General features: G+C 46.6%; 2 protein-coding genes across 3 annotated transcripts; one reads left to right on the top strand and one right to left on the bottom strand.

Annotated features, from left to right (window-relative positions):
- Positions 1–684: 684 nt before the first annotated feature.
- Positions 685–2759, bottom strand: RPL35A (ribosomal protein L35a). 2 transcript variants are annotated; one of them, XM_079539458.1, is made up of 4 exons: positions 2723–2759; positions 2031–2183; positions 1157–1301; positions 685–743 (listed from the first exon to the last, which is right to left on the bottom strand). In XM_079539458.1, exons 1-4 carry the CDS (start codon positions 2731–2733, stop codon positions 720–722), a joined length of 333 nt encoding a protein of 110 aa, XP_079395584.1. In that variant the 5' UTR covers positions 2734–2759; the 3' UTR covers positions 685–719. The 2 variants fall into 2 exon arrangements, with proteins under 2 accessions (XP_079395584.1, XP_079395585.1); XM_079539459.1 differs by having other exon boundaries at positions 1157–1268.
- Positions 2732–21133, top strand: DRC9 (dynein regulatory complex subunit 9; the record flags this gene model as incomplete). The annotated part of the gene is given in 13 exon segments (XM_079539941.1): positions 2732–2736; positions 2893–3122; positions 3125–3315; positions 3319–3386; positions 5119–5266; positions 8269–8513; positions 9680–9808; positions 11263–11344; positions 16881–17042; positions 17960–18034; positions 19554–19685; positions 20298–20399; positions 20996–21133. Coding segments are annotated over 13 exon segments (1707 nt in total).
- Positions 21134–22800: the final 1667 nt, after the last annotated feature.

The following is a 22800-nucleotide window of genomic DNA, read 5'->3' as shown; positions in this document are numbered from 1 at the left end:
AGGGTACTGATGACTCCTTTGGGGAGTGAATTAAGACTATGACATCAGCAGCAGCCATGCCAACCTGCAGCTGTCTGAAGCTTCCCTTAAAGTCATACGGTATTTTTTATGCACTAAGAAACTTGCACTTAAAGAAACCCTAAATTCCACTTTCATTGCCTTGTTGTTCAACAAACCTCCAGGAGTTCATTAAAGTAACGGCATCTCAGTGCATGAAATCTTCCCATCCCAACACTACTGTGGTAGGGCTGGCAAGAAAACCAGCAAGTATTAACACACACCCAGAGAAACTGCATGACAACAATGTCAGACAGCTGTCCCAACAGCATTCGTTGCAAAGTGATGTTTCAAGAGAAACACCAATATAAGCTTCCCTTTATTGAGGAGGCAAGGAAATATTTCATTTTCTATAGAAACCCTGGGTGAACAGTTTACAAAGGTTGTAAACATTCAGATGCTATGTTGGAGGCAATGACTGGTCAGGATAAAGGCTGTCAGTTATTCACCTTTTCAAAGGTAACCTGCTCAACAGATGCCTTTAACAAGTACGGGTCAAATCTCCAGCTTAGGAGTCACTTCAGAGTCACTACTACATCACTGTGCTGTGTGTTGTGGTGTTATGCCACTGAAAAATAAGATCTTTCAATATAGGTGGAAGGGATTAAAAACAGGAACGTACAAAAATGGAACACATTCTGTATTTTATTTCCAATAAAAATTTAGATCCTGGATGGATACAGCATCTGAAAAGCACAAGAACAGAATCACATTAGAATTCCTGTTACTGGACTGTACAGTTTAACAAGTTTTGCAGTTATAATTTGAATCATGGATCTCTTCAATTACTTTAACAGCGACTTCCATTTATGCAGAAAAGGTACAGAAAGCGTAACAAGCGACTTGAAGAAGCATCTGATGGCATACAAGTTCCCACCCAGCAGTCAGCTCTCCTGCCCAAAGAGCCTTCCCACGCCTACTTTTAGGACTTTGCCATGCAGCTCACGCAATCGTCTGGGAAGTAAGAGGGAAAGTTGATGCCGCAGCCCCTTTGCCAGTAGGTAGGAAGTGAGGCAGAATACAAAAAGCAGCCGTGCAAGATGAGATTAAAACGCACCCCAAAGCTGACAAGGAACCCCTCGTTCCCAAAGCTACTCACCACCCGGATCCTGTGTCCAATGGCCTTGGCAGGGAGGTTGGAGCGGAACTTGGCACGGACCATGCCGCTGTTGCCATGGGCGCGGGTTACCTTCCCCCAGATCACCCGTGTCCTGTTGGGTTTGCCACCAGGGGTTACGGTGTTGCTGAGGAAACAGAAACACGTAAAACTTACTCAAGTCTCATTCCAAAGGAAATGCCTTAACTTTATCTGTAAGATTTCTCCAGACACACCACAGGCATGGAGACAGGCAGCAGCTACCTTACAAGAAGCCACATGCCACCTCAGGAATGACTGTGGTGATGCTAACAGCCTGATCGATTTTAGTTAAGGCAATTTCACTTCCATGTCTGACCTCTTAACGACTACACTCAGAAGAAAATTAAGCAGAAGGCAACAAACAACTATTTTTAATGCCTCTACCACTGCTAGCACAGCAGAAGCAACAGAGCTGTGACAGACACAAAAGAGCTGGTATACAACCTTCTTTTTGCCTGACAAAATATTCTGCCACTAAAGATCCCAAAAACTCAGTGCTCATCTCAAATTCATCTCGCTTCAATTTGCTCTATCAACCTGCCTTCAGTTTTCACCAGCCTCAAGCAAAGCTTCTTTCTCATTCCATTTGCTCCTTCAACATAATCATTCACTGTTACAAATTACACTTCACATTAATTCTTGATCTGAACGAAGGACAAATTCAAAGCTAACAAAGAACTTTAAAACTACGACAAGCTAAGGAAGTTGTTCTACGTGATACTGCATTTTATTGGTAAGCTGAGCTGAATTCTTTTCTTTATTCTATCAAAAGATACATAAATCATTTGCTCACATCTCAGCATTTGCTAAAGCATGATGTAAGAGGCTGACTTACTTTTTAGCTTTGTATACATAGGCACATCTCTTGCCTAAGTAGAACTCTGTCTCCTGGCGGGCATAAACACCTTCAATTTTCAGCAGGGCAGTGTGCTCCCGCTGGTTTCGGAGGCCACGTTTGTAGCCAGCAAAAGTGGCCTTGCACCACAACCTAAAGACATGGAAAACACACAAATTAACTCAGTTCAAAACAATCAACTTTTGATGGAAGGGACATCAAAGCCCACCCAGCCCACCCCGTGCCATGGGCTGGCTGTCCCCACCAGCTCAGGCTGCTCAGGGCCCATCCAACCTTGGGCACCTGCAGGGATGGGAACCCACGGCTCTGGTCAGCACTGCCAGGGCCTCACTGCTTTCCGAGTAAAGAATTTACTACTAACATCTAACAGAAATCTCCCTTCCTTCAGTTTAAAACTTCCCCCCTTGTCCTATCGCTATTAGGCCACGTAAAAAGTCAGTCAGTCCCCACTCCTGCTTATAAGCTCCCTTCAGGGACAGACCGCTACAGCCAGTTGAAGTCAGGGGTTTCAAAGAGGGCAACGCAAACGTAGTGATGTACCAGATACACAGAGTGCCCAGCGGGCAGCGCAGTGCTGGGAAAGGAGAGCAGCCACAGCCATCTGCTCACCGCCTGCAGCATCACCGCAGCGCTGCAGTCCCGCCGTGCCAAGGCGCACGGCAGGCACTCACCTCCCGCTCATGGCGTCCTCCTGCAGCGCAGTCCCGGCAGGCCTACAAACGACACACAGAACCGTGACCGCCCCGACCGGCCGCTTCGTAGCACCCGCAGGCCGCCCGCAGCCCGGCGCCGAGCCCTGATGTACCGCCGGCTCCTGCGGGGCGGCTCCGCCTCCTCACAGCACGGCACCCCCGCTTCCCTCCATCCGCCGTACATCGGCGCCATCCCGCCCGCTCCCCGAACGCCACACCGCGAACCGCAACACTCCGGTCGCCCCGCCGCCGCCGGGAGCACCGTTGCCGCCGCAACCCCCCCGGCAGCACCCCGCACCGCCGCCGAGCCCCGCTCACCCCCACGGCGCCCGGCCAAGATGGCGGCGAAAGGAGGAGGCGGCGCGCTGCCCGCCGGGATGTCGCCTCCAAGGCCCCCGGCTGCGGGCTGCCCGCGGCAGCGCCCGAGCGCAAAAACTACGAGCTGGTCCGGCGGTGTGCGCGCCCCTAACGCGCCGTCCTTCGCCGTCCCTCGCTCTGTCCCCACGTCCCTTTCCTGCTTCGGGCGGCGTTTCGGGGATGGGTCTCGGCACCCGCTCCGTGCAGGCACTTACTGAGGCAGCCCCGCGAGGCCCCCGGGCACAGCGGTCGCCATGGAGACGGGGTCGCGGGGAGCGCCGCGGCGGTGCTAGGGGCGGCGGGGCGGCACGGCGGCGGGGGTGAGGAGGTAAGGAACAGCCAGACCCGGCAGGGCCAGGAGGATATTCTCTAATAACTGAGAAACTGTCACAGCAGCGGAGGTGTCTCAGCCGATCAATAAACGCTCCCTAAAGCTTTGCTCCAACAGTAGGGCTAGGCAGGGTTTTGTAAGGCGCCGAATACTGGCCTATTTTTTGGTAAAAGGGAAGATAGCTCTGGTTCGCGGCCCAGCTGCTGCCTCTGTGGCAATTCAGAATGTCTTTTCGCCACTACATCTGTGAAACTGAGCTGGAAGAGATGCAACATCCTCAGCTTTGGATTTGCTCACTGGAATGGATGGGTATAGCCTTGAATAAGTGAGAGGAATGCTGCCACAAAATGCTGCCCGTGGAGCCATCGGAGTTCAGGCAGCAGGATGGGAGAAGTGTGTGTCCAGGAACCCCACACAGCAGAGGGAGCTGCAATCCTCAAAGGGACAGCAGGCCACACCTCTCCTGGTTGTTCTCAAACATATTTCTTCATCTGTTTTTCTTTCCCCTTAAATCAGCAGGGAAAGAATGTCAGCCCAAGATCTTGGGGGAATCGGAGTCCCTCATATATACTTCATTTTTATTAATAGAGCTTAGTGAAGGAGTTCAGCAAAGCACCATCAGTAAGGTCAATGCCAGTGCCTGGATCGAGAGTGTGAGGCCTCACTCACTGCTTGTCACGTTCCTAAGTGCCCCAGGCAGTGTTTTCCTTCTCACTTCCAAGTCATCATAAGCCCGGGCAGGGTGAGCTGCTTTGGCACTGGCATCTGCTGAGTGAATCCATGGCTATAACAGGAGATACATGGGAGGTGCAAACCAGCAGGCTTTCGAGAAGCATTCCAGCTGCGAGTTGTCCTAACAGACATTAATATCTTGAGTTAATTCTCTCCTGGACAGAAGTTATTTGTGAAATAGAGGAGAAGCTATTGCATCCTCCTTTGTTTCCAAATAAGTCACTTTTTCCTATGAGAGCCGTGTTGTTTTTTCTTTGAAGAATGCTGTCGTCATCATCTGTCAGAGCTCTCACAACAAATCTTTTTTTTTTTCCCACCATATTTTTAGCATTAGCCCTCTGCATGTACTAGGTTATTCTTGTGTTATTTAAACTCAGAATGTACATCGTGGATTTCTTAAAAAGATTTTTAAAAAGAATTTTATTAGTGCCTCTTAGCTAGAAAGATACATTTTCTGACCAAAATGCAAAAGCAGAACTTGCATCTTCACTCTGTTATTAATTCTAAGTCTGAAAAGAAAGAAGAACTGACACTTGTAGTTTGTTACACAGATTATGAGTGATTTACGTGGTATGCTTGCAGATTGACTGTAATATTCTGCAGGCCTAGGATGTGTTTATGCAAGGGTTTTACAGATGGCACAAATGCAGTTGTAGGTAGAGCAGCCAAACGAGGCCACCTCGTCCTGCATTTCTTCAGCCTGCCCTCCCAGATCTGCTGCAGGAGGGACCAGAGCTTTGTTTTGTGAAAGCTAAACATTCCCTCTGTCCCGAAGGCAGCCATTAGCAGAGCAGGGCTCCTCTTATAAACAGTGTATGAAAAGCTATAAACAAAGCTAGGGAAGTGTATAGAAGGCTGCAGTCAAGGCTATTTCAGGTCTACCTTTAGTTTAAACTACTGTTACTAACACCATGCTGCTTTTCTCATGGGCACCTCTTGTCTCTGTTCCTCTTAGCAAGAGCACACACACTAAAGAAATGGAGAAACTCAGTCGGCTGGAAGCTCTGCTGCTTACTGCTGTGCTGGAGAACTGTGCTGATCAGCTCGCAATCCTTGGCTACATCACGCCAGTTTCACACGAGGGCAAGACAGACACCAGCCATGTATGTGCCTCTTGCTCTTTAAGAAAATACCTCTCATTTTTCTTCTTGTCCTTTACGTCTTCTATTAGCTTTCTTTAAATAGCCACTCAGGTATTTTTTTCTCCATGACCCTTCAGGGGAAGAAGCAATAAAAGCACACAGATGATCAGTTTTAATATCTGTACTGCAGCAGCACTGAGAAGCGTTTGGCAAGGCTGTGCAAAGGACTCTGGTGACCTAAGATGAGGTTCCGAGGCTTAGTTTTAAAACCTCCATGGTTAGATGACAAGTAAAGGATCGAGGAAAAATAAACAATACATGTCTGAAGTCTTATATAAGTGCATTGCCACTTCTGAATTACTAACAAACAAGAACTATGACCCAAATCAGGGTCATTCTGATACTCTGTGAGTGCTGAGGCTCCTCTAGTCCCCACAGACAACAAATGAAGAAAGATTTCCCTTCAAAATGTATTGGTAACTACTCGTTATTAACGTCTGTTATTAATTAGTTGATTTCTAATAGGCACCACAACTAAGTGGTTTTGGGGAGAGGTATAAAGTACAGATCTGTGCTCAGGCAGAGGTTTATTATTTTCTATATGTACGGTGGCTGTTAAGAGTATGTGATAGACACAAGAAACAAGGTGGGATCGTCTCGAGGGGTAAACTGCTGTAAGTTCTGTTCTCATATATTTAAGTGATACAGCAGGGCTGTTTTCAAGTTGAAAAAGAGTTTGAAATTTGCTTAACTAAAAACGATGGGAAAAAAAAAAAGTGTGATCTGGATGGAAATAAAACCTGAGCTCCAAGTTTTCAGACCGAATGCTATTCAGTGCCTGATGTATCAATTAAGAATGGAAGAGGAGAGTAAATCAATAAATCATCGGCAGAAGCTGCTCGACACTGAATTTAGGGCGTGAGCGATGCTTAGGCTGTGCGATAGAGGGCGCTCCTCTCCTTAGAAGAGCACGGTGAGCCAGTCTCGCGTGTTTGCCGAGGATGTTTCTCCCTCACAGATGCGGGTGTGAAAGCTCTGCTGTGCCAGCAGCAGCAGCACAGAAAGCGCAGATCTCGACAAGGGTGGGAGCTGTTCCCCTTCACACGATCTGAGGTTGACAGACCTCCTAAAGGTACACTTAGTTTTCCTCTTCAAACACAGAGGCTCATTTTTACTAAGTAATTTCTTAACACACAGTTTTCCCATAGAGTGCAATCCTCAGTAGTGTTCTTAAAGATGCAAATACAGATCAAGGAGGAAACAGTTTAGAAAACAGAGAATGGCTCTGGGGAAGCTCCTTGCTAACTCTGGTGTTCTGCAATTCACTGCTTGTCCCTGTTCTCATTTAGATTTACCTCTTGTCACTGCGTTTGTATTTGCAAAGCACCCTTCATGCTACTTGAGCTGTCAGTCCAACAGACCTGTGGCATTTTCATTGACTGACATTTCATATACTGACATATTCAAGTGCTGGCACTTTTTAGAGCCTTAGTCGCAGTGTTGCTTGTTTCTAAATCAGGGACTCTTGTAGACTGCTTCATGCAGTGCATTCCCCAGAGGAAGCAGCCTTTCTGTCTGCTAGATTTGGGGCAAAAGACCAGCAAAAGATAAACAGCTAGGGACTGCACGGATGGCACCACATGCAATTTACAGTCTCCTTGCTCTCCTGTAGTTCTTTGGCAATTATTAGTGCTTAATTCTCTACTGTTTACAGATAATCCAGTTATAGCCTGTCTTGAGCTTTCCCAGACATTACAAACACCTATTACAGCATCCATAAAATCTACATGATATTAAAGCCATTTGTTTGCCTAGAATAGTTATTTCAGAAATACAGCCTTCACCATCAACCCATTTAAACCCCTTTTTCTTCCTCCTAATTAACCATGTAATTTTCATAGGTCTCCTTATACTTTGCATGAGATTCATTTCATGTAAATTTCACCGTCCAAAAATTAAGCACGGAGTCGCTCAGTCTCCTTCTGCACCCAGCGCTGAGTCACGCAGAGCAGGGGCTGCTTCTTCCCCTCCCGAGCTGCACGCTGCATTCAGGAGGATCAGCCTTTTGCAGTGCCCTGCACGCTGCCCCACTGACCACAGCAGCACCTCGGAACACGAACGGAGCCTTTCGCCATCAGGGCCTTCTTGGAATGACTGCTAGCCTGCACTGTTCCCAGTCTGACCTCCCGTTTTCGCTCTGCCCTCTGTGCTGCGTTGGCACAAACATTCGTGTGGTTGTGCTGTGATCTGGACTGCTAAAAATATAATTATTTTTTCTTTTCTTGCTGGAAAATGTTTCCTGTCAGCGAGTTCTTTTTTCCATTTCACAAGCAGCCAGGGTGGGCAGTAGGCAGCTATGGGCTAGGATGAGGCTGGAAGCCTCTGCATTAGCTGGTTCTGGTGGTACTGCTATTAAGTACTTAGCGACAGGCTAAGATCAGCTCTTGTTGTAACAACTACACTGTAAGCAAAGGCCTTGGTGACAGGCAGGGCTAAGACAAGCCGAGATAGGGAAAAGGCTGAGGAGAAACAGACTAACAAGCTTCCTGTACATAAAAGCTGCTGCAAAGAAGGAAGGCAGGCTTTTTTTTCTGTTTCTACAGAGACTGGGACAAGAAATCAGGGGCTCAGCTGCTGAAGTTTCAGAAACAGCTTCCTTAGAAGAGTGGCACGCTGGTACTGACTGCAGGGCATGTAGTCTCCGTGGCCAGGGGTCTTTAAGAATGTATCAGACAAACGTCTGAATCATCACCTCCTGGGGCAGGTGAGCTGACCTTCTGAGGCCTTTTCTAGTCCTGTCACTTTTGGCCTTTTGATCCCATCAACTTCAGTAAGTCTAAATGGGGTGCTCAAATCTAACCTAGATGAACGTTTCTGCTATTCAGTTCTTTGTAGAATCATCAACTGGTCGTAGTATAGGTGGATTTGTGTTTATTATTAATTCTTCTTCCTCCCACATAAAGCTGCAGAGGGTCTGTTCCTATTGCTCAACGTGCAAGCAGGTTTCTCTTACTCTTTTGTAGATCAAGAGCCAGAAAACGAAAGAAATCACAGACACCCAGAATGTGCTGGACATTAAGTATCAAGAGCTCAGCTCTGCAAGGCAGGGGAGGGGGGAAACCGTTACCTCCAAGTCTTGGAAAAGCACTGAATGCAAGCAGCAGCTGGCGAACTCTGAGGATCCAAAAAGAGCCCATCATATTTCCACAAGGGCCATGAAACCCAGTGCTCTGTCTGCAGATGATCTCAGAAAAATTCAGGCTGACAGGTGAGTGAAGCATAAATGTGATGCCTGTGAGGGATGCTCACAGCTGTAAAGTTCTCACTCTATCTTTGCAAAGCAAAATACAGACTTCCCACTCTCCCACTGCTGGTGTTTCCCAGTCATGATCTAGAATGACTACTTTTAAAGAGAACACTGGGGTCTGGCCTCAGAGACCATTTGGTTCTGACTCCTGCTTGCCTCTGGATGCCAAGTACTGACCATGAGCTTACTTTGTATGTGGCTGTGAAACATTACCCAATTAATAATGGCTGAGTAGAACTCATCCCAGGATGCAGTCAGGTGCAGGCAGTCAGGTTCCCTGGCAGATATGAATGCTCAAGGCTGGGTCTGAGAGTTGTTTCATGAACTCAGTTACTCTGTAGGCACATGGAACCTCTGGCAGCTAGAACCATTCTCCCTTGTAGAACAATCAATGTCTATAAAAAATAAAACCAAAATAAGTTTTGGGTTTTTTCCCAAATAATTTTCATTTTTGCTCTAAATCAAGTGCCTTCATTTGCAGCAATACCAGCAGCCTTTGATTTAAAAGACAGACTGGGGAGCTGAGCATTCTGTAAGCATTTTTCTACATCCTGGCTTCTGTCCACTAATGTTTTAACAAAGAGTTTCAAGAAAATCCTGACACAAATGAGGAAAATGCAGCTAAAATAGCAATACCTTATGCACCATGAGATTCAACAACTTGGGCAAGCCCACGTCTTTGTTAGGATTGCCTTAGGGCTGCACCAGGACGTTTTGGCACCCAGATGTCCCTCCATAGACACATCTGTGTCCCCAGATCTCATCTTCCAAGATCCATCCAGCTGCCATTACTGCTGCAGCCTTTTTCCTGATGGCAGCACAAGCTGGCACGACATGGGTACCTCTGCACCTCTTCTCTATTTCCTGGAGTAACATTCAGACCATAATGTGAAGTTATAAACTTGGACCTTCTTCCAGATACACAGTTCTCTAGAGCTGGAAGCAGCAAGTGCCATGGGAGAAGCACACTTAGGTTTGCTAAGTCATAAGAACAGAAATGGATCTTGCATTTCTTTTTTTTTTTTTTTTTTTTTTAAACATAATTGATAATAATTGATAAAGGTGGCAGACACTGTGGTATCAGTGTACGCCTACTAATTACTTTGTGTTCATTTTCTCTCTGGCAGGCAGCATGTGAGTGATGTAATTACAGCCACTGTGAAGAAGATGGAGGAATCAGGAACATTTGATAGCCTAATAGAAGCTAATGGGAGAGAGAAGGCAAAGAAAAGCAACTTGAATGACATCCTCATCAGGTCAGAGTTGTGTTCTGTACTTTTCTGATTAGTGGTTTGGAGCCAAAGCCCATTTTCCCTCATTATACTATATAAAAGGAAAACAAAAACAAATCCTACGTCAAGATATGGAAAGGATTCTTTTCCAGCTTGAATTATCCTGAGCACTTCACAAATTGCATTTGCCCTTGGAGAGAGAAATAACTGCCTGTACTGATACTAATCTGACTGGAATTGTCTGAGCTTGGACACCAGCGTCTGCATTAATGCAAACACTGCTCCATATCAATTAAAACATAATGTGATGTAGGACTTTTCTGACCTTCAACTCCTTGTCCCCAGAGGAAGCCAGAGTAGCAAATAATCTGTTCAAGCCAGGGTCAGCAACATACGGACTTCAGGTTACACGATGCCCAGGAGGATCTGCTTTGACCCAAATGCTAATGTGCTCCCTTTTTCCAGTGCAGGGCTAGCACAGATGGTGGCAGAGGCAATTGTCTTGTGAACACAAAAGCCACCTCTTCCAGCATCTAAAACCAAGGGATTTATTGTTTTTCCAAGGAAGGGTCAGAAAGCAAAAAAATGAAAGCAGCAGTTGCTTGTGGAATCACTATTCAACACTAGAGTTAGAAAGAGGCATGCAACTTAACATCACTAAGGGAATAATAATTTTTATTCCATTCTATCAACCACATCTAAGCACTGTGTTATCTGTTCTGCTATACATTCCTTTCATTGCATACACTTGATCTGTATTTAAATATACCATATACTTATCTGGTTTTGTGTCAATACACCAGTCTGAAAGCAGTTTGCAGTAAGGCTGGGACTCCTTATCAGGACCCTCTGTAGTAGAGTTACCCAGCTAAGTACTCCAGAAATGAAATGCATGTTTGACTGTAAAGGGGGGATAGGGTACAAAGCCTCAGGCAGCAGTTCTTCTTACTGGCTTTAGATCAAACGATAAGCATAAAAGCTTGGGAAAGCCCTCAAAGGAAAGTGAAATAATGAGACCTACAACATTATTGCATCCTTTTTGGTTTAAACTGTTAAACACCCCTGTAGGTTTTGGCTCGGTCCTCAAGGTTTCTGGTTCACTTTCCCTTTCATTCCCATCCTCTCTGCTTAATCCATACATCCCTTCTTTCAGGATTTACTTACCAAGAAGTTACCAGGTTTGGTGAGATCTCTCTGACCTGAAGATGTACTGCTTTCAACACTGAAGTTCAAAATGAAGAGATGAATGCCTTTTCTATTCCTCAAACACTGCAAGCTTTTATGCTGCACTGAAGCAGGGCAAGCTTTTCACTTCTTTTAGTTCAGCTCTAACAAATTCACTGAGTGAGCAGGTTAATTGGAGCAGTGTTCAGCTAGGTGCAGCAACGTATAAGGAGTCTGAAAATTCTCTACCTAGGTACACAGCTCTTGCTTTTCTTGATATATTCAAGTAACTGTATTCTCCCATTTTCCTTCAGGGAGGAAGAAGGAAAGAAAGAGATAAAGTCACTCCAGAAACAGCTGCAAGATGTCAAGAAAGAAACTGAAATAGAACTTCAGGTGAGATTACTTAACACTGGGCATCTTGCCAGGGGAAGTGTGTTAGCAAGCTTGCTCCTGCTGCCCAGGAACTAGCACTCAGATGAGAGGACACAGCACACGTAGCAATCCATCATTTAAGAATATAGAAGCAGAATAACTGCAACACTGATTTATAGCCTGAATATAGTTATTAATGAATTTAAGAATGCTGTTCAATGGTATTCAAGCAGAAACTCAAAGTGCTTATAATTGTGAAAGGCTCTGATGAAGTCAGAACACCTCAGAAGCAGTGCTGTGCAAGAACACTGCAAAGCATGGACATGAGTGAGTGCTGCTAATCTGCAGCCAGGAGGAGATTAGCTGCAGACAGCAGGATCTAAGGTTCTGTCATACTTAATGGTGCAGACATGACACCTGGCACAGAAGAAAGACTGACGGTGAGGGATTAAGAAATAGTGTGTCAGAACAGGTGTGGGGACATGCCATTTTTCTACCTGCAGTTTTGTCAGGGGAAAGTATCAGAATTTTCATTTATTTCCTAGGCTTCCACATACAACAAAATCCCAAACACACAAGCCCTGTGCAAGGGCAGATCAATGTTACCATACACACACCCCATCAACTTTATCTGTGTGGACAGCTTCAGCCTTTCTTTCAGCACGTGAATTGTCTGTGCATGCACAGTAGATCAGGGGCATTCTGGACACATCAGACTTGCTGCACAAGTGCAGATCAATTAAATGGCATATCCCTGCTCACTGTGATGCTTAGCAGACAGCTCAGACCCGATGGTCATGCATGCTTAAAGAGCAAAAGCACTCAGCTCGGTGAAGAAACATGCAAGTTTAACCTGTTTCTGCTGAGGTGAGGAAAAAGAGCACGCGATGAAAAACAAGCAAAAGAAAGGCAAGGTCAGAGCTATACAAGGCTTGAAAGAAAGAACAAGAATCTGACACTTGGTTCATTGCAGAGGAAGAGGAAAGCAAGGGCATGTGAAGAAAGACACCGTATCAGTAAGAATTTTGTCCTTGGACAGAAGAATGGCCACCAAGCCAATAAACATTTGGCTGCACAGAGGAATTTCAAGCTGCTGACACGCTGCCGGAGTACAGTTTATAGAAGATGAAGGTTTTATGTTGGCAGCCTGGATGCGTGTGTAGTGGAAGGTTTAATTGTAAATAAGTGGATGGTTCCAAAAACAGGAAGGATCTATTGACACTGGAAATATGTACAGCTATCTACGTGCACCAGAAGTCCAGAGGAGATATTAAAACAGAACAGCAGAGAAGAAAGCAGGAATGTACAAGATTGGAAAACTAACTTACGTCAGTCCTCATCTGCCAGCAGAGATCTTGGAAATGCGTAACGTACACTGGGAAATGTAGCAGGATGAAAAGAGCACTAGGAATAAACTGTGGACGTCACAGAAAGGAGTCACTGAAAGATGTGGGAAGATAGCAAGTTAGGAGGAATACCAAGACAGAGCAGTTGTGGAAACTGAAAGAGGAAGGAGGGATGAAGTGCTCTTTTTTTTGGTGTGCGCTGTTTTTCTCCCTACAGATTCGAACCCGTCCTGGCACTGCACAGTCAGCAGCACAGCTGGTGCTTGTCCTGCCTTGCACCTCTCCTAGCTCTAGCAGTCATACAAATGTGTGTAGCTCCCACGCTGAGCACACGCTCCTCTCTGTGTCCTTTTAGTACCTTCTGCTAATTTGATTCTTGCTTTTTTTGCCTCATCAAATGGGATCTGCACCCATCTGGGATTTTGGTTTTATGTTTCCAGCTTAAAAGTATTTTCCTGGGCTTCCTTATAGCTTCAGCTTTGATAACAAATCAAAGACAAGACTACTTTCAAGTAGTGCTTTCCTCCTGTGCCAAAAATAATGGTGTCTCACTTTGTCTCCCAAGGGAGAATAATTTCTATTTGCTTCATATGGGATTTTCCCCATAGGCAATTTTACAGACACTTGCAGGATTTGTCACCTCACCAACTAATTAGGAGCAGAAATACAGCTTGCTGATTTTAGAGTATTTTGAACAATAATAATACACAGGCCTTTAGACAAAAGCCTGCATGGTTGTCTCCAGTCCAGTGGCTGAGAACACAAAACCAAACAGATCTCATCATGGAACCAGAAAAACGTGGTCTTTGCTTCACGCGTGTTGCTTCTCTGTATTTTCAGCCTTGCTATTTCTTAATGAGATGCTGATTAAAGCTGTATTAGCTGGCTCAGCTCATTTTTCTTTCTAATAGAACACAAATCAAACGCTACATGTTTTCACTTATTTTGTTTCCTTTTGGAAAACACTGCTGTCTCGAAAGCTGCTGCGATGAACAGTCTGGTTTTAGATTTACCCCTCCGTGTCACCTGGCTGCAGGAATTCTGCTTGCTGCTACTGCATTGATTTTCTAACATGCAGAAAACCATGCAGGTTCCTTGGAGCAGTGATGACATTCTGTGCAAACAGAACTGTTGATGTTGGATAAGATAATGTTTAGGAGAAAAACTTAAGAGATGTTGCCTTTTAAATTCTTGCACTGCTATTCACTCAGACGCTTTCTGTGACCTGTAGGTTTTGTGGTCAACTCATACCCATACACTGCTCTGTGTTTACACTGGGGAAATGTACCAGACGACTTCAGTGGAAAGCAGGAGGTCTGTGATGGTCCTGGGGCCACGTCAGCCCCCACAGCAGCTCGGCAGGACGCAGAGCTGCTGCAACAGAGCCAAACCTGGAACCATTCGATGCCATCCAGTTCAATCCCTTGCAATGAAGATGGACATTACAAATCATCACAGTGGGTGACCTGTCAGCCCTGTCGTCCTTTCAGCTGAAGCATCTGTGGGGGGGGTGCAGCACAGGGGTGTTCTGGCAGCTGGGACAGACGTGTCTGTAGGGCTGCATGCTGTGCTTTCAGGGGCTGCAAGTCCCAGCTGCAGCAGGTGTGTAGATCTAAGCATATCTTCAGGCTTTGCAGGCTAAGGTTTTACAGCTGCCAGAGGAAAGCTCATCCACACTGGTCATGGAAGCAGGGAGGCAGGCAGCAAGACACAGTGCAGGCTCACCAGCTGCCAGCACATAGCTCCTGTTTGCTAATTTTGTAGCCAGCTGCATTTTAAGTGACTGCAAATACTCATTGCTGTGGAAGAACGGAGAGATCTAGGGGGCACTTTCAGGACATAAGAGAAAACACAAAATGTGCATACCTTTATTGTTGCTTTTGCCACCAAACAACGTTTTTTGGTCAGAATTCATTGGTGCTGGCTAACAGCAGCAGACAGGCCTCTGAGCTGGTGTCTGTGAGCTGAGAGATCTGAGAGAACAGCTTGTTTGCCTGCTAGCAGAGCAGACTGGCTCGTAACAACTATTTCCTGGGTTTTGATCTTGCTCTCTGCCAGTTTTGTGATAGTTCTGGACACATGATTTATGATTTTGCATAGCTGAAGTCATCCCAAATAAGCAGCCCAGAGGTTTACTGCATTAGCTGTGAAAGCACGCTGTGTCCTCGTAGGGCCCTTTGCTGCCATAAACCAGAAATGAATAGATGTTAACTCTTTTTCCCAGCGCCTGCCCCTGAGGTTCAGGGCACAGCACAACCCACAGGTGGTTTCCCCGGGTTGGGGGCAGCAGCTGCATCTGCTATGTGCAACCTAACACCCAACACACCCCAGCACTGCAGCTCCAGGCCCATCAGCTGGGCTGCAGTAGCTCCCACATGCCTGCAGCCTCCCTCCAAGTGAACGCATTTCTGTAAACACCCACAGGGTTTTGCATTTCGCTTCCCGTCTGCTTTGCATTGTGTAATCAAGCCCCCAGACTCCCCACTTCTAACAAAGACATTTTGTAACACCAAATCCAAACCACAAACATGCCATGCAGCAAAGAAAACAGAGCAGACGGGTCCCCTTCCTGGCTGAGGCCTGGGGCTCTGAAATCAAGAGTGGTTTTCCCTCCGCTTTATCAAAATAAGAAATAAAAAATGGTGTTCATGCTCTGCCCCACCTCTCTGAATTCTTTGTAGCCTACATCGAGCCCTTCTTTTCTGACCTGTTTCCAGACCCTTCACAGATAGCACTGCAGCACTGACTGTAGCAGCTGAGCCTCAGGGCCACAAAACGCTGGTGTTTTCCTTTAGCATCTCCTTGATCTCTATGCCAGCCCTGCAATTTAGACATGCTTTCACCACAATACAGCGAGGCAGCCTCAAGATAAAGTGCTTTGGCCACCTCCCACGTCTGCTGAGTAGGAACACAACTGTTCCCAGCACCCACCAAATTTCATCAAGGAAAATAAAAGCCATTACCGGAAGCCTTAATGGGGCACGAACAGGTCGCGCCTGTAGCTGTCTGCAGTCATGTGATGATACGGCTGTAACAAAATATCTGATCTGCTAAAGCTTCAAAATATTTTGAACGCATGACTTTGAAAACCACCAAACAGCATCAGCCAAGGCCTCTGATTTTCAGGAGCCTTATAAATACGCTTTACTGTTCCTAACTGTGTCCTACAAGGGGTGCAGAGGGAAGACTTTGCCTTTTAGCTGTTCCAAACACTTCTTATAAGGAAACCTTTCCAAATGAGTCATGCTGCAAAGGCTTTTAAACACAGCAGTACTGAGCTGGCTTCTTCCTGTGGCATTTTTCTATGTTTACACTGTTAAGGAACGCAAGGATGCTTGAGAGACAAGATAGGTGGGCTTCAAACCACGTACATGCCAGCACCTTGGTATTTCACCTTCAGCTGCAAGGTTTGGCTGCTGAGCATCAAACCCATCACAGCGTGGCAGGAAAGCAGAGAGAACGGCTGTAATGGAGCAACTGGGAGCCAGACCAGAGGCATTACAGTTGGTCTTACATAATTGCACAGGAGACTTTGATGACCTTTTTAACTAGCAGTGCAGTTCTACATTTTACAGGACGTTCATCTAAGTTGCAGGCCAAGATCTGATGAACTTTTAACTGCCATTCAAAGAAATTGATTAAAAAGGAATAAACAAACTCTCAGTCCCAAATTGGGCAAATGCACTTTGCTTCCTGAGCATGCACACAAAGCTGACAAACAGGGTGCACTCACCCAGAAGTCTTGTCTGAGGAGTTGCTGCTGGAGACAGAGCTGTTCCAGAAAAGCTCAGGTCCATGCAAAACAAGGTGTGGGGAGAGGCTGGGAGCTCAGAGCCAGCTCTGCTTGGCAATCCTGACTGAATGCTCTTATAAAAAAATGGACACCATCTACTTGATAAGATTTCAAGAAAGAACCACTGAAACATCTGAGTGAGTTGAGATTTACATCTTTATATGCTCCTAATGCTGTGTTTACACAGTTGCTGCAGAACTAGGGAAAAAAAAGCCAAAACAAAATAGCAAAGCCCAACAAATGCAAGGAACAAAGTATACTTGAGGAGACAAAACTTCAGCACAGGTGAGGCTGAGGTATTACTCTCCTGTTACAGGCACTCACTCACTAATCCAAGGGTTTAGCAAAGCCTAACCTCAGTGGCTGAAATTAACTGGACTGTTCTCATGCTTCTTTTGCTTATTGTCTCCTCTCCCAGAACCGAGATAAAGTGATTCTCTACCTCAAACATGAGCTTCAACAGATGGAAGCCAAAGCAGCCATGGAGGACCGGTACATGAAGAGAAGCACAGACCTCCAGGTGCACCAAATCCAGAAGAAGTGCAGCAATGCAGAGAACAGACTGAACAAGGAAATTGAGGTAAACCGTTCCCCAGTGCCCTTACTGAAAAGCATCTCTACCTAGCAAGGAAAAAGTCAATTCAGCAGGTTGTGTGTAGGTGAGGACAGAAGGACTCAGCACTATGCTGGGAACAATCCTTGCTTAGCAAGATCTTCCTCTCCTAGGGTTCTGGCACTGCCTCTGCTTGTCTGCTGCCCCACTGTTACATCACGTCATCCTTTTTCTCTTAAACCACAGGCATCCTTGTCCCTTGGAATTACAGCTGAAGCACGGTGAGCTGCACAGGCAGCATTTCTTCAGATCTGTGGGAAGGGGATAGAGAACAAACCTTTTTATTGAAAAAAACACCAACCAAATTAAAAAAAACCTCACCAGAGCCACTGTCTGTCCTCTGCACACAGAGGCGGCTGTCCTGACTGCTGCTCTCCTGGAGGAAAGCTTTATCAGAGGGTTTAGGTGCTGCCAGGACGTTGTCTGCTCCTGGAACCATCACATGGATGCAATACTTTCTGCATCAGGTCCCAAACAGCAAACATGAGGCAAAGAACTTTATTTGGTTCCTTTAAAGGTGATTTCAAACGAAATGGATTTGTTCTAAAATATATTCTTACCTGTTCATTTTAATGCTAAAAGTTCACGCTCCAATTGCATTTGAGAACTGCCCAGCAACAGGAGAACTGTAAGTGCCACAGCAGGAAGCAGGATCGTGAGGCCATTCCTCTTCCCTTGCATGATGTCAACTGTGAACACTTCATGCACAGTCATTTGCTGGCAGTGCTGAGAGAAGCTGCCTGAGTTCTCCCTCCATCCCCTGATGCCCAGGCTGCTCTCCATCACCATCACAGCACAGATGTTGGAATGCATCAGGAAAGCCAACCAGCACGCGTGTTGTGCCCCAACGTTGTCTAACATTTTTCTGTCTGCACTGATCATAGGATTTGAAGAGGAAAACTGACGAGGAGATCCGAGTGCACATGGAGATTGAAAATTTCCTCAGGCATTATCACAAGGTCTGTGTGACTTTTCCTGTTAATGCTTAAACTGGCAACCGACAAACATTACATTGATCAGTTTCTAAAGAAAACCAATTATTGCTCCATCAAACTCACCAGGTTCCTGATGGTTGCTGGTTGGATTACTTCTTCCCCTCAAGCCCTAATTAACCCAGCTGTCCCATATTTGTGATTTGGATATATTGCCTTAAAATTACTGTTCATACAGTGACTGGCATTGTTTATTCCAGAGTTACAGCTTTTCCTTCCCAACTAATAGGGATTTTGTTTAAACCATTCTTGGCAGTAGCTGGGATTTCCAGCAACTCAGTGAGGAATGCTCTTGCACAGAGTTAGGGTGTCCATTTTGCACACCCAAATGTTGCACAGTGGGAGCATTAAGAAAGAAAGGTCAGAAACTGCCAGCCTAATCATGCCTTTTCTTAATCTAAGGATGAACCGGGCCTGAATAACTGCTATCTCATGATTATTGTACCTGACTTGAGCAGCAAACAACCACGACTGTCCCTCTGCTGTTAATGCAAAGGTTCAGAGCTTTCCCATGATCAACAGCAGTGCTCGTAACAGTGAATGCCACTGGTGGGCATCTCGTAAACCGTACGACCAGAAGAAAACCTGTCCTATTGCAGGGAACCCAACATCACTGCCTGTTTGTAATTTAAGAAAAGGGTACAGAACTTTTAACAAAGTGCAAAAAAAGAGCTGCGTCTTCAGAGCAGTTACACTGTGATCTCTATGTTCCAGAACCACAGTTTGATCACTGCTTCAAAGTGAGGGGACCTCCTGAGTACAAACCTCTCTGCACTCAGACAGCAGCTGGTGGCTTTGCAGTGGCCCACACAGATGACCATGCTCTCTGTCTCCCTTGCACGTCCAGCTGTGACGCTGCCACAAGACTGATGCTTTTCCTCAGATTATTTTTCCATTCAAGCAGTGATGGCTGTTGCTATGGTGAAGTTAGTCATGAATGGGAGGAAGTCATCGGTGTGGTGGTTTCAGAAACACCTGCCATCCTATTGATGAGTCAAACAAAGCCAAGTTCACAACCTGAGAAAGCACAAACTGCTCTCCCTTGGGACCTAATTGCTGGTGCACTAAGTTTAATCCAGAATGTGGCCACAGAGTCACGTGCAGGATAAAAGCTCTCTCACTGTGAAACACTGTCTCCTAAACCCCTCTTCCCGTGCATGAAGAACGGCTCCTGGTTGTCATTTACTTCACCAGGACTGTGCACAGATGTAACCCCCAGTGCATCGCCATTCTTCATGCACCTCTGAAAGCCCAGTCTAGTCTGCCTTCATACCCAGTCCAGTGCTGCTGCCCCCATGGTGGTCCCCAGCAAGTTATCATTACTCCTAGTGTTGTGATCCTTTCAAGGCTTGGCTGAGAAGGAAACACAGACTGTGCAGATCTGATGGGATTCTTACCCCTGTCCTGAGAGCAGGCATGTCACAGCAGTAAACCTTTCCCCTGCTGCTCTTTGTCCCCTGCTAAGCCTCACTCTGTGCCATTGCAGAAGGTGGAAGAGAAGCTGGAATACTGGGTGGACAAGCATGAAAATGACACAGACGCTAAAGATAAAGAACTCAACGCCCTGAAAGAAACAAAGGCAAAGAACCTGGAAATGCTGCAGAGATTTGCCAGCGAGGTAAGACAGCAGCAGCAGCAGCTCAGTGCTCACCCATGCAAAATTGCATCCTGCCTTTTTTGTACTGTCAGCTGCAGGACTCTGATTGCAGATACACAGGCAGAGCGGAGCAGGCAGCACAGAGCAAAGTGTGTAGAAAAAAGGGGGCTAAAAAAAATTCACTTGTAGGCATTCCTTATTGTCACTGGTCTGAGAAGCTGTGACTGATTTAGATGTTCCCCAGCTTGTGGGCTCCATTTTCACTCTGTATGCTGTCATCTCAGTGTCCCAAGTGTTTTCACTCATCATCTGCTACCTATCCTGGGGGAACATGGATCCTTCCTACCAACATCTGTTGCCTGAGACCCCATCAGACAGCCATTTTACACCACAGGATCAGAAGGTTAATTACACACAGGCCATGAGCAGTTTCACTTTGGCAGCAGCTCTCAGTGCCTTAGCACTGGTGGTGGTAATGAGCAACATTTGCCATCTGGAATCAGGGAAGATCAAATATAGGAGGTGGGGGAGGAAGGTCTGTGTTTACCCATTACCCGTGGGCTGCCACAGGGCTCCCGGTGCTCCCTGGATGTGTTTTTCATGTGACTGCTGAACTCCTGTGCCACTCTGCAGTGCTGGATGTTTGAGGAAACCATCATCGCTGACCGGGCACAAAAAGAGGCTGAAAGACGAAAACGAGAGCAGGATGCCCTGGAGCTGAAGAGCATCCTGAAGGTAAAGGGGAGCAAAGCTGAGGCAGTGCTGCTCCACCAGCAGCTTGGAGTTAATCATTTGCACCTGCAAAATGCAAACACAGCTATTGTTCAAGCAGAAAATGGCCTGAGAAAGTTGGCTGGTGTGAGGTGGCACAAGAGAGGGACAGATTCATAGAATCACAGAATGGCCTGGGTTGAAAAGGACCATAATGATCATCTCGTTTCAATCCCCCTGCCGTGGGCAACCAACCACTAGACCGGGCTGCCCAGAGCCACATCCAGCCAGATTAAACTTGTCCCTTCTCCTTGGCAAAGACAAAGGCAGCAGCTACCTGCAGAAGGGTTAAGAAGGGAACAAAAGACAAAAAGCCAGTCTCTTTAGATGATCCGGGGCTGTGCTCATCACAGCAGCCCCTCTGCATGAGTGACACAGGAATGGAGTCACAGAGCTGCTCCCTTCCTCTTGCCACCAGCTACAGATGCCCTTGGCTTACACACGGACATGAGCTGCACCATGGGCCAGACGATCCTTCCTGCTGCTGGGGAGTGCGCGAGATGCTCCGGCCATTTTCCTGTGCCAGTGTTCCCCCTGAGATCTCTCTCTCCTGCTTCCAGCTGCAGGCCTGGTGGAGAGGTACAATGGTCCGCAGAAACCTCGGCCCCTATCAGAACCTCCGGAAGGCTCAGGAGAAGAATCTGTCACATGAGAAAGGCAAAAAGGAAAAACCTGGAGCAAAGAAAAAGACGCGCTAAGAAACGTGGCAACAGATGTACTCCAGGGCCGCTGCTGGGTAAGGCACTGCTGTGTCCAGCAGCTCTAAATAAACCATGGAATAGAACTCAGGGTATTCTGGAGAACAGAGTTCATGATGCACAGTTAAGGTGAAGCTCCTGTAACTTAAGACCCTGAATGATCTTTGTACAGCAAAAACACCGTTTCCTCAGTAGAAACGGAAACTGCGTTAAAGCAATGAGAAACACGATATCCTCTGAAGTGTTTTATACAGCTCATGAGTAATTCTGCTAACGGCTCAGTAACTCACCAGCATGAGATGCTCTGCCTTGAGAACCTCCTCCGCAGTCCCCCAAAGCACGGTGTTGACTGAAGCTATGGGGTTTGCTGTGGCTCCGGCGGCTCTGAGCGGGGCAGGAAGCCAGGTCACCCACATCTGGGCTCAGGCAGTGCTCACCCCGGTGTCAGTGGCAGCAGTAGGTCGAGCCAGGGGAAAAATGCTGACGGTTTGCAGTGTAAACACGAGGGCAGTCAAAGCACGCAGGTTTCCATTCCCACAGTACTGCAGAGTGTCAGCACATAGACAGAATAGCTCTACATGCCCTCCTACAGAGGGAAGCAGCCATGGAAAAAGACAGCTGATGTGCCACAGCCGTACCCACCATCCTGTCTGCAGCACCCGTGCAGGGAGACCAGGCAGCAGGCAGGGTGCAACGCCCTGCTTCATTTAACTGGAAGGGCAGCCCTTTCTCTGACGCTGCTGCAGCCACATACGGCACGCAAAGCAAAATCAGCCCTGGGGCTGAGCTGGCTGGTTTCTAACAATCTTACAGAGAAGAGAGCTCAAACCATACAAGCCAAGCTATGCTTTTTGTGACCATCCTCTGCTGGCCCTATCCAAACATCCTCGTGTCCAGGCTAAGCTGTGCCAAAAGCTCTGAAGTTCAAGTAGGATGACTGAGATCACGAGCAAAGAGCCTTTGGCTCAGGACTCCGTCTGAAGGGAAGGAAGGCAGGCACCAGCCCCTGGCTGCTGGGCTGAGCTGACTGTCAAGGGAGTGCTGACATTTCAGGTGCTTTAGACAAACTCTTAGTTGAAGTACAGATATTACTACTGGAGCACTGCTGGTTAAACCAGAATGCACGCCTATTCCTGGTACTTTCAGCTAAGGAAAAAGTACAGAATGGAAGGATGGCCTCTCTCTGGTTTATGCTAAGTTCTAGGCACGCTTCAGTAATGCAATCAAACAGCTGAAATCTGAAGCACGACATTGGCTTGTCTTCACCTGCTGTTCAGCAAACAAAATATAAAGTAAATCATAAAAATCAACCTCAGCCTCTGCCTGGCTCCCCTGCAGCCCAGTTCCCCATGTCAGGGTGACACAGCACCTCTTGGGGTTCGTTAAGGGCCCAGTGAATGAGGCAGTAGGAAGTTAAACTGCACCAAATCATAAATAATTCAGAACTTCCATTTCACTGCTTAATGTCTCAAACAGAAAACAAACACCCAAACCCACAAACTGCATGGACACAGCAAAGCCTGCTTCCAAAATCAGCAAGCTCTATGCCTGTATGTAACGAGGAGGGGATATTTCTTCTTCAGAAACAATTTAAAACTATTCAAAGCAACAGTAGAGCCACGTTTGTTATTCCAGTGTTGAGGGCTGCTGAAACCTCGAGTCTGGCC

Source organism: Tetrao urogallus (assembly GCF_951394365.1).
Source record: "Tetrao urogallus genome assembly, chromosome: 9".
Lineage (NCBI taxonomy): Eukaryota > Metazoa > Chordata > Aves > Galliformes > Phasianidae > Tetrao > Tetrao urogallus.
This window is presented reverse-complemented; position numbering and strand designations above follow the sequence as displayed.

Coding starts and splice junctions, on each gene's coding strand:
- RPL35A (XM_079539458.1), bottom strand. Junction 1,302..2,030: donor TATGTATACAAAGCTAAAAA/GTAAGTCAGCCT, acceptor CTGTTTCCTCAG/CAACACCGTAACCCCTGGTG. Junction 744..1,156: donor TTGGACACAGGATCCGGGTG/GTGAGTAGCTTT, acceptor TGTGCTTTTCAG/ATGCTGTATCCATCCAGGAT.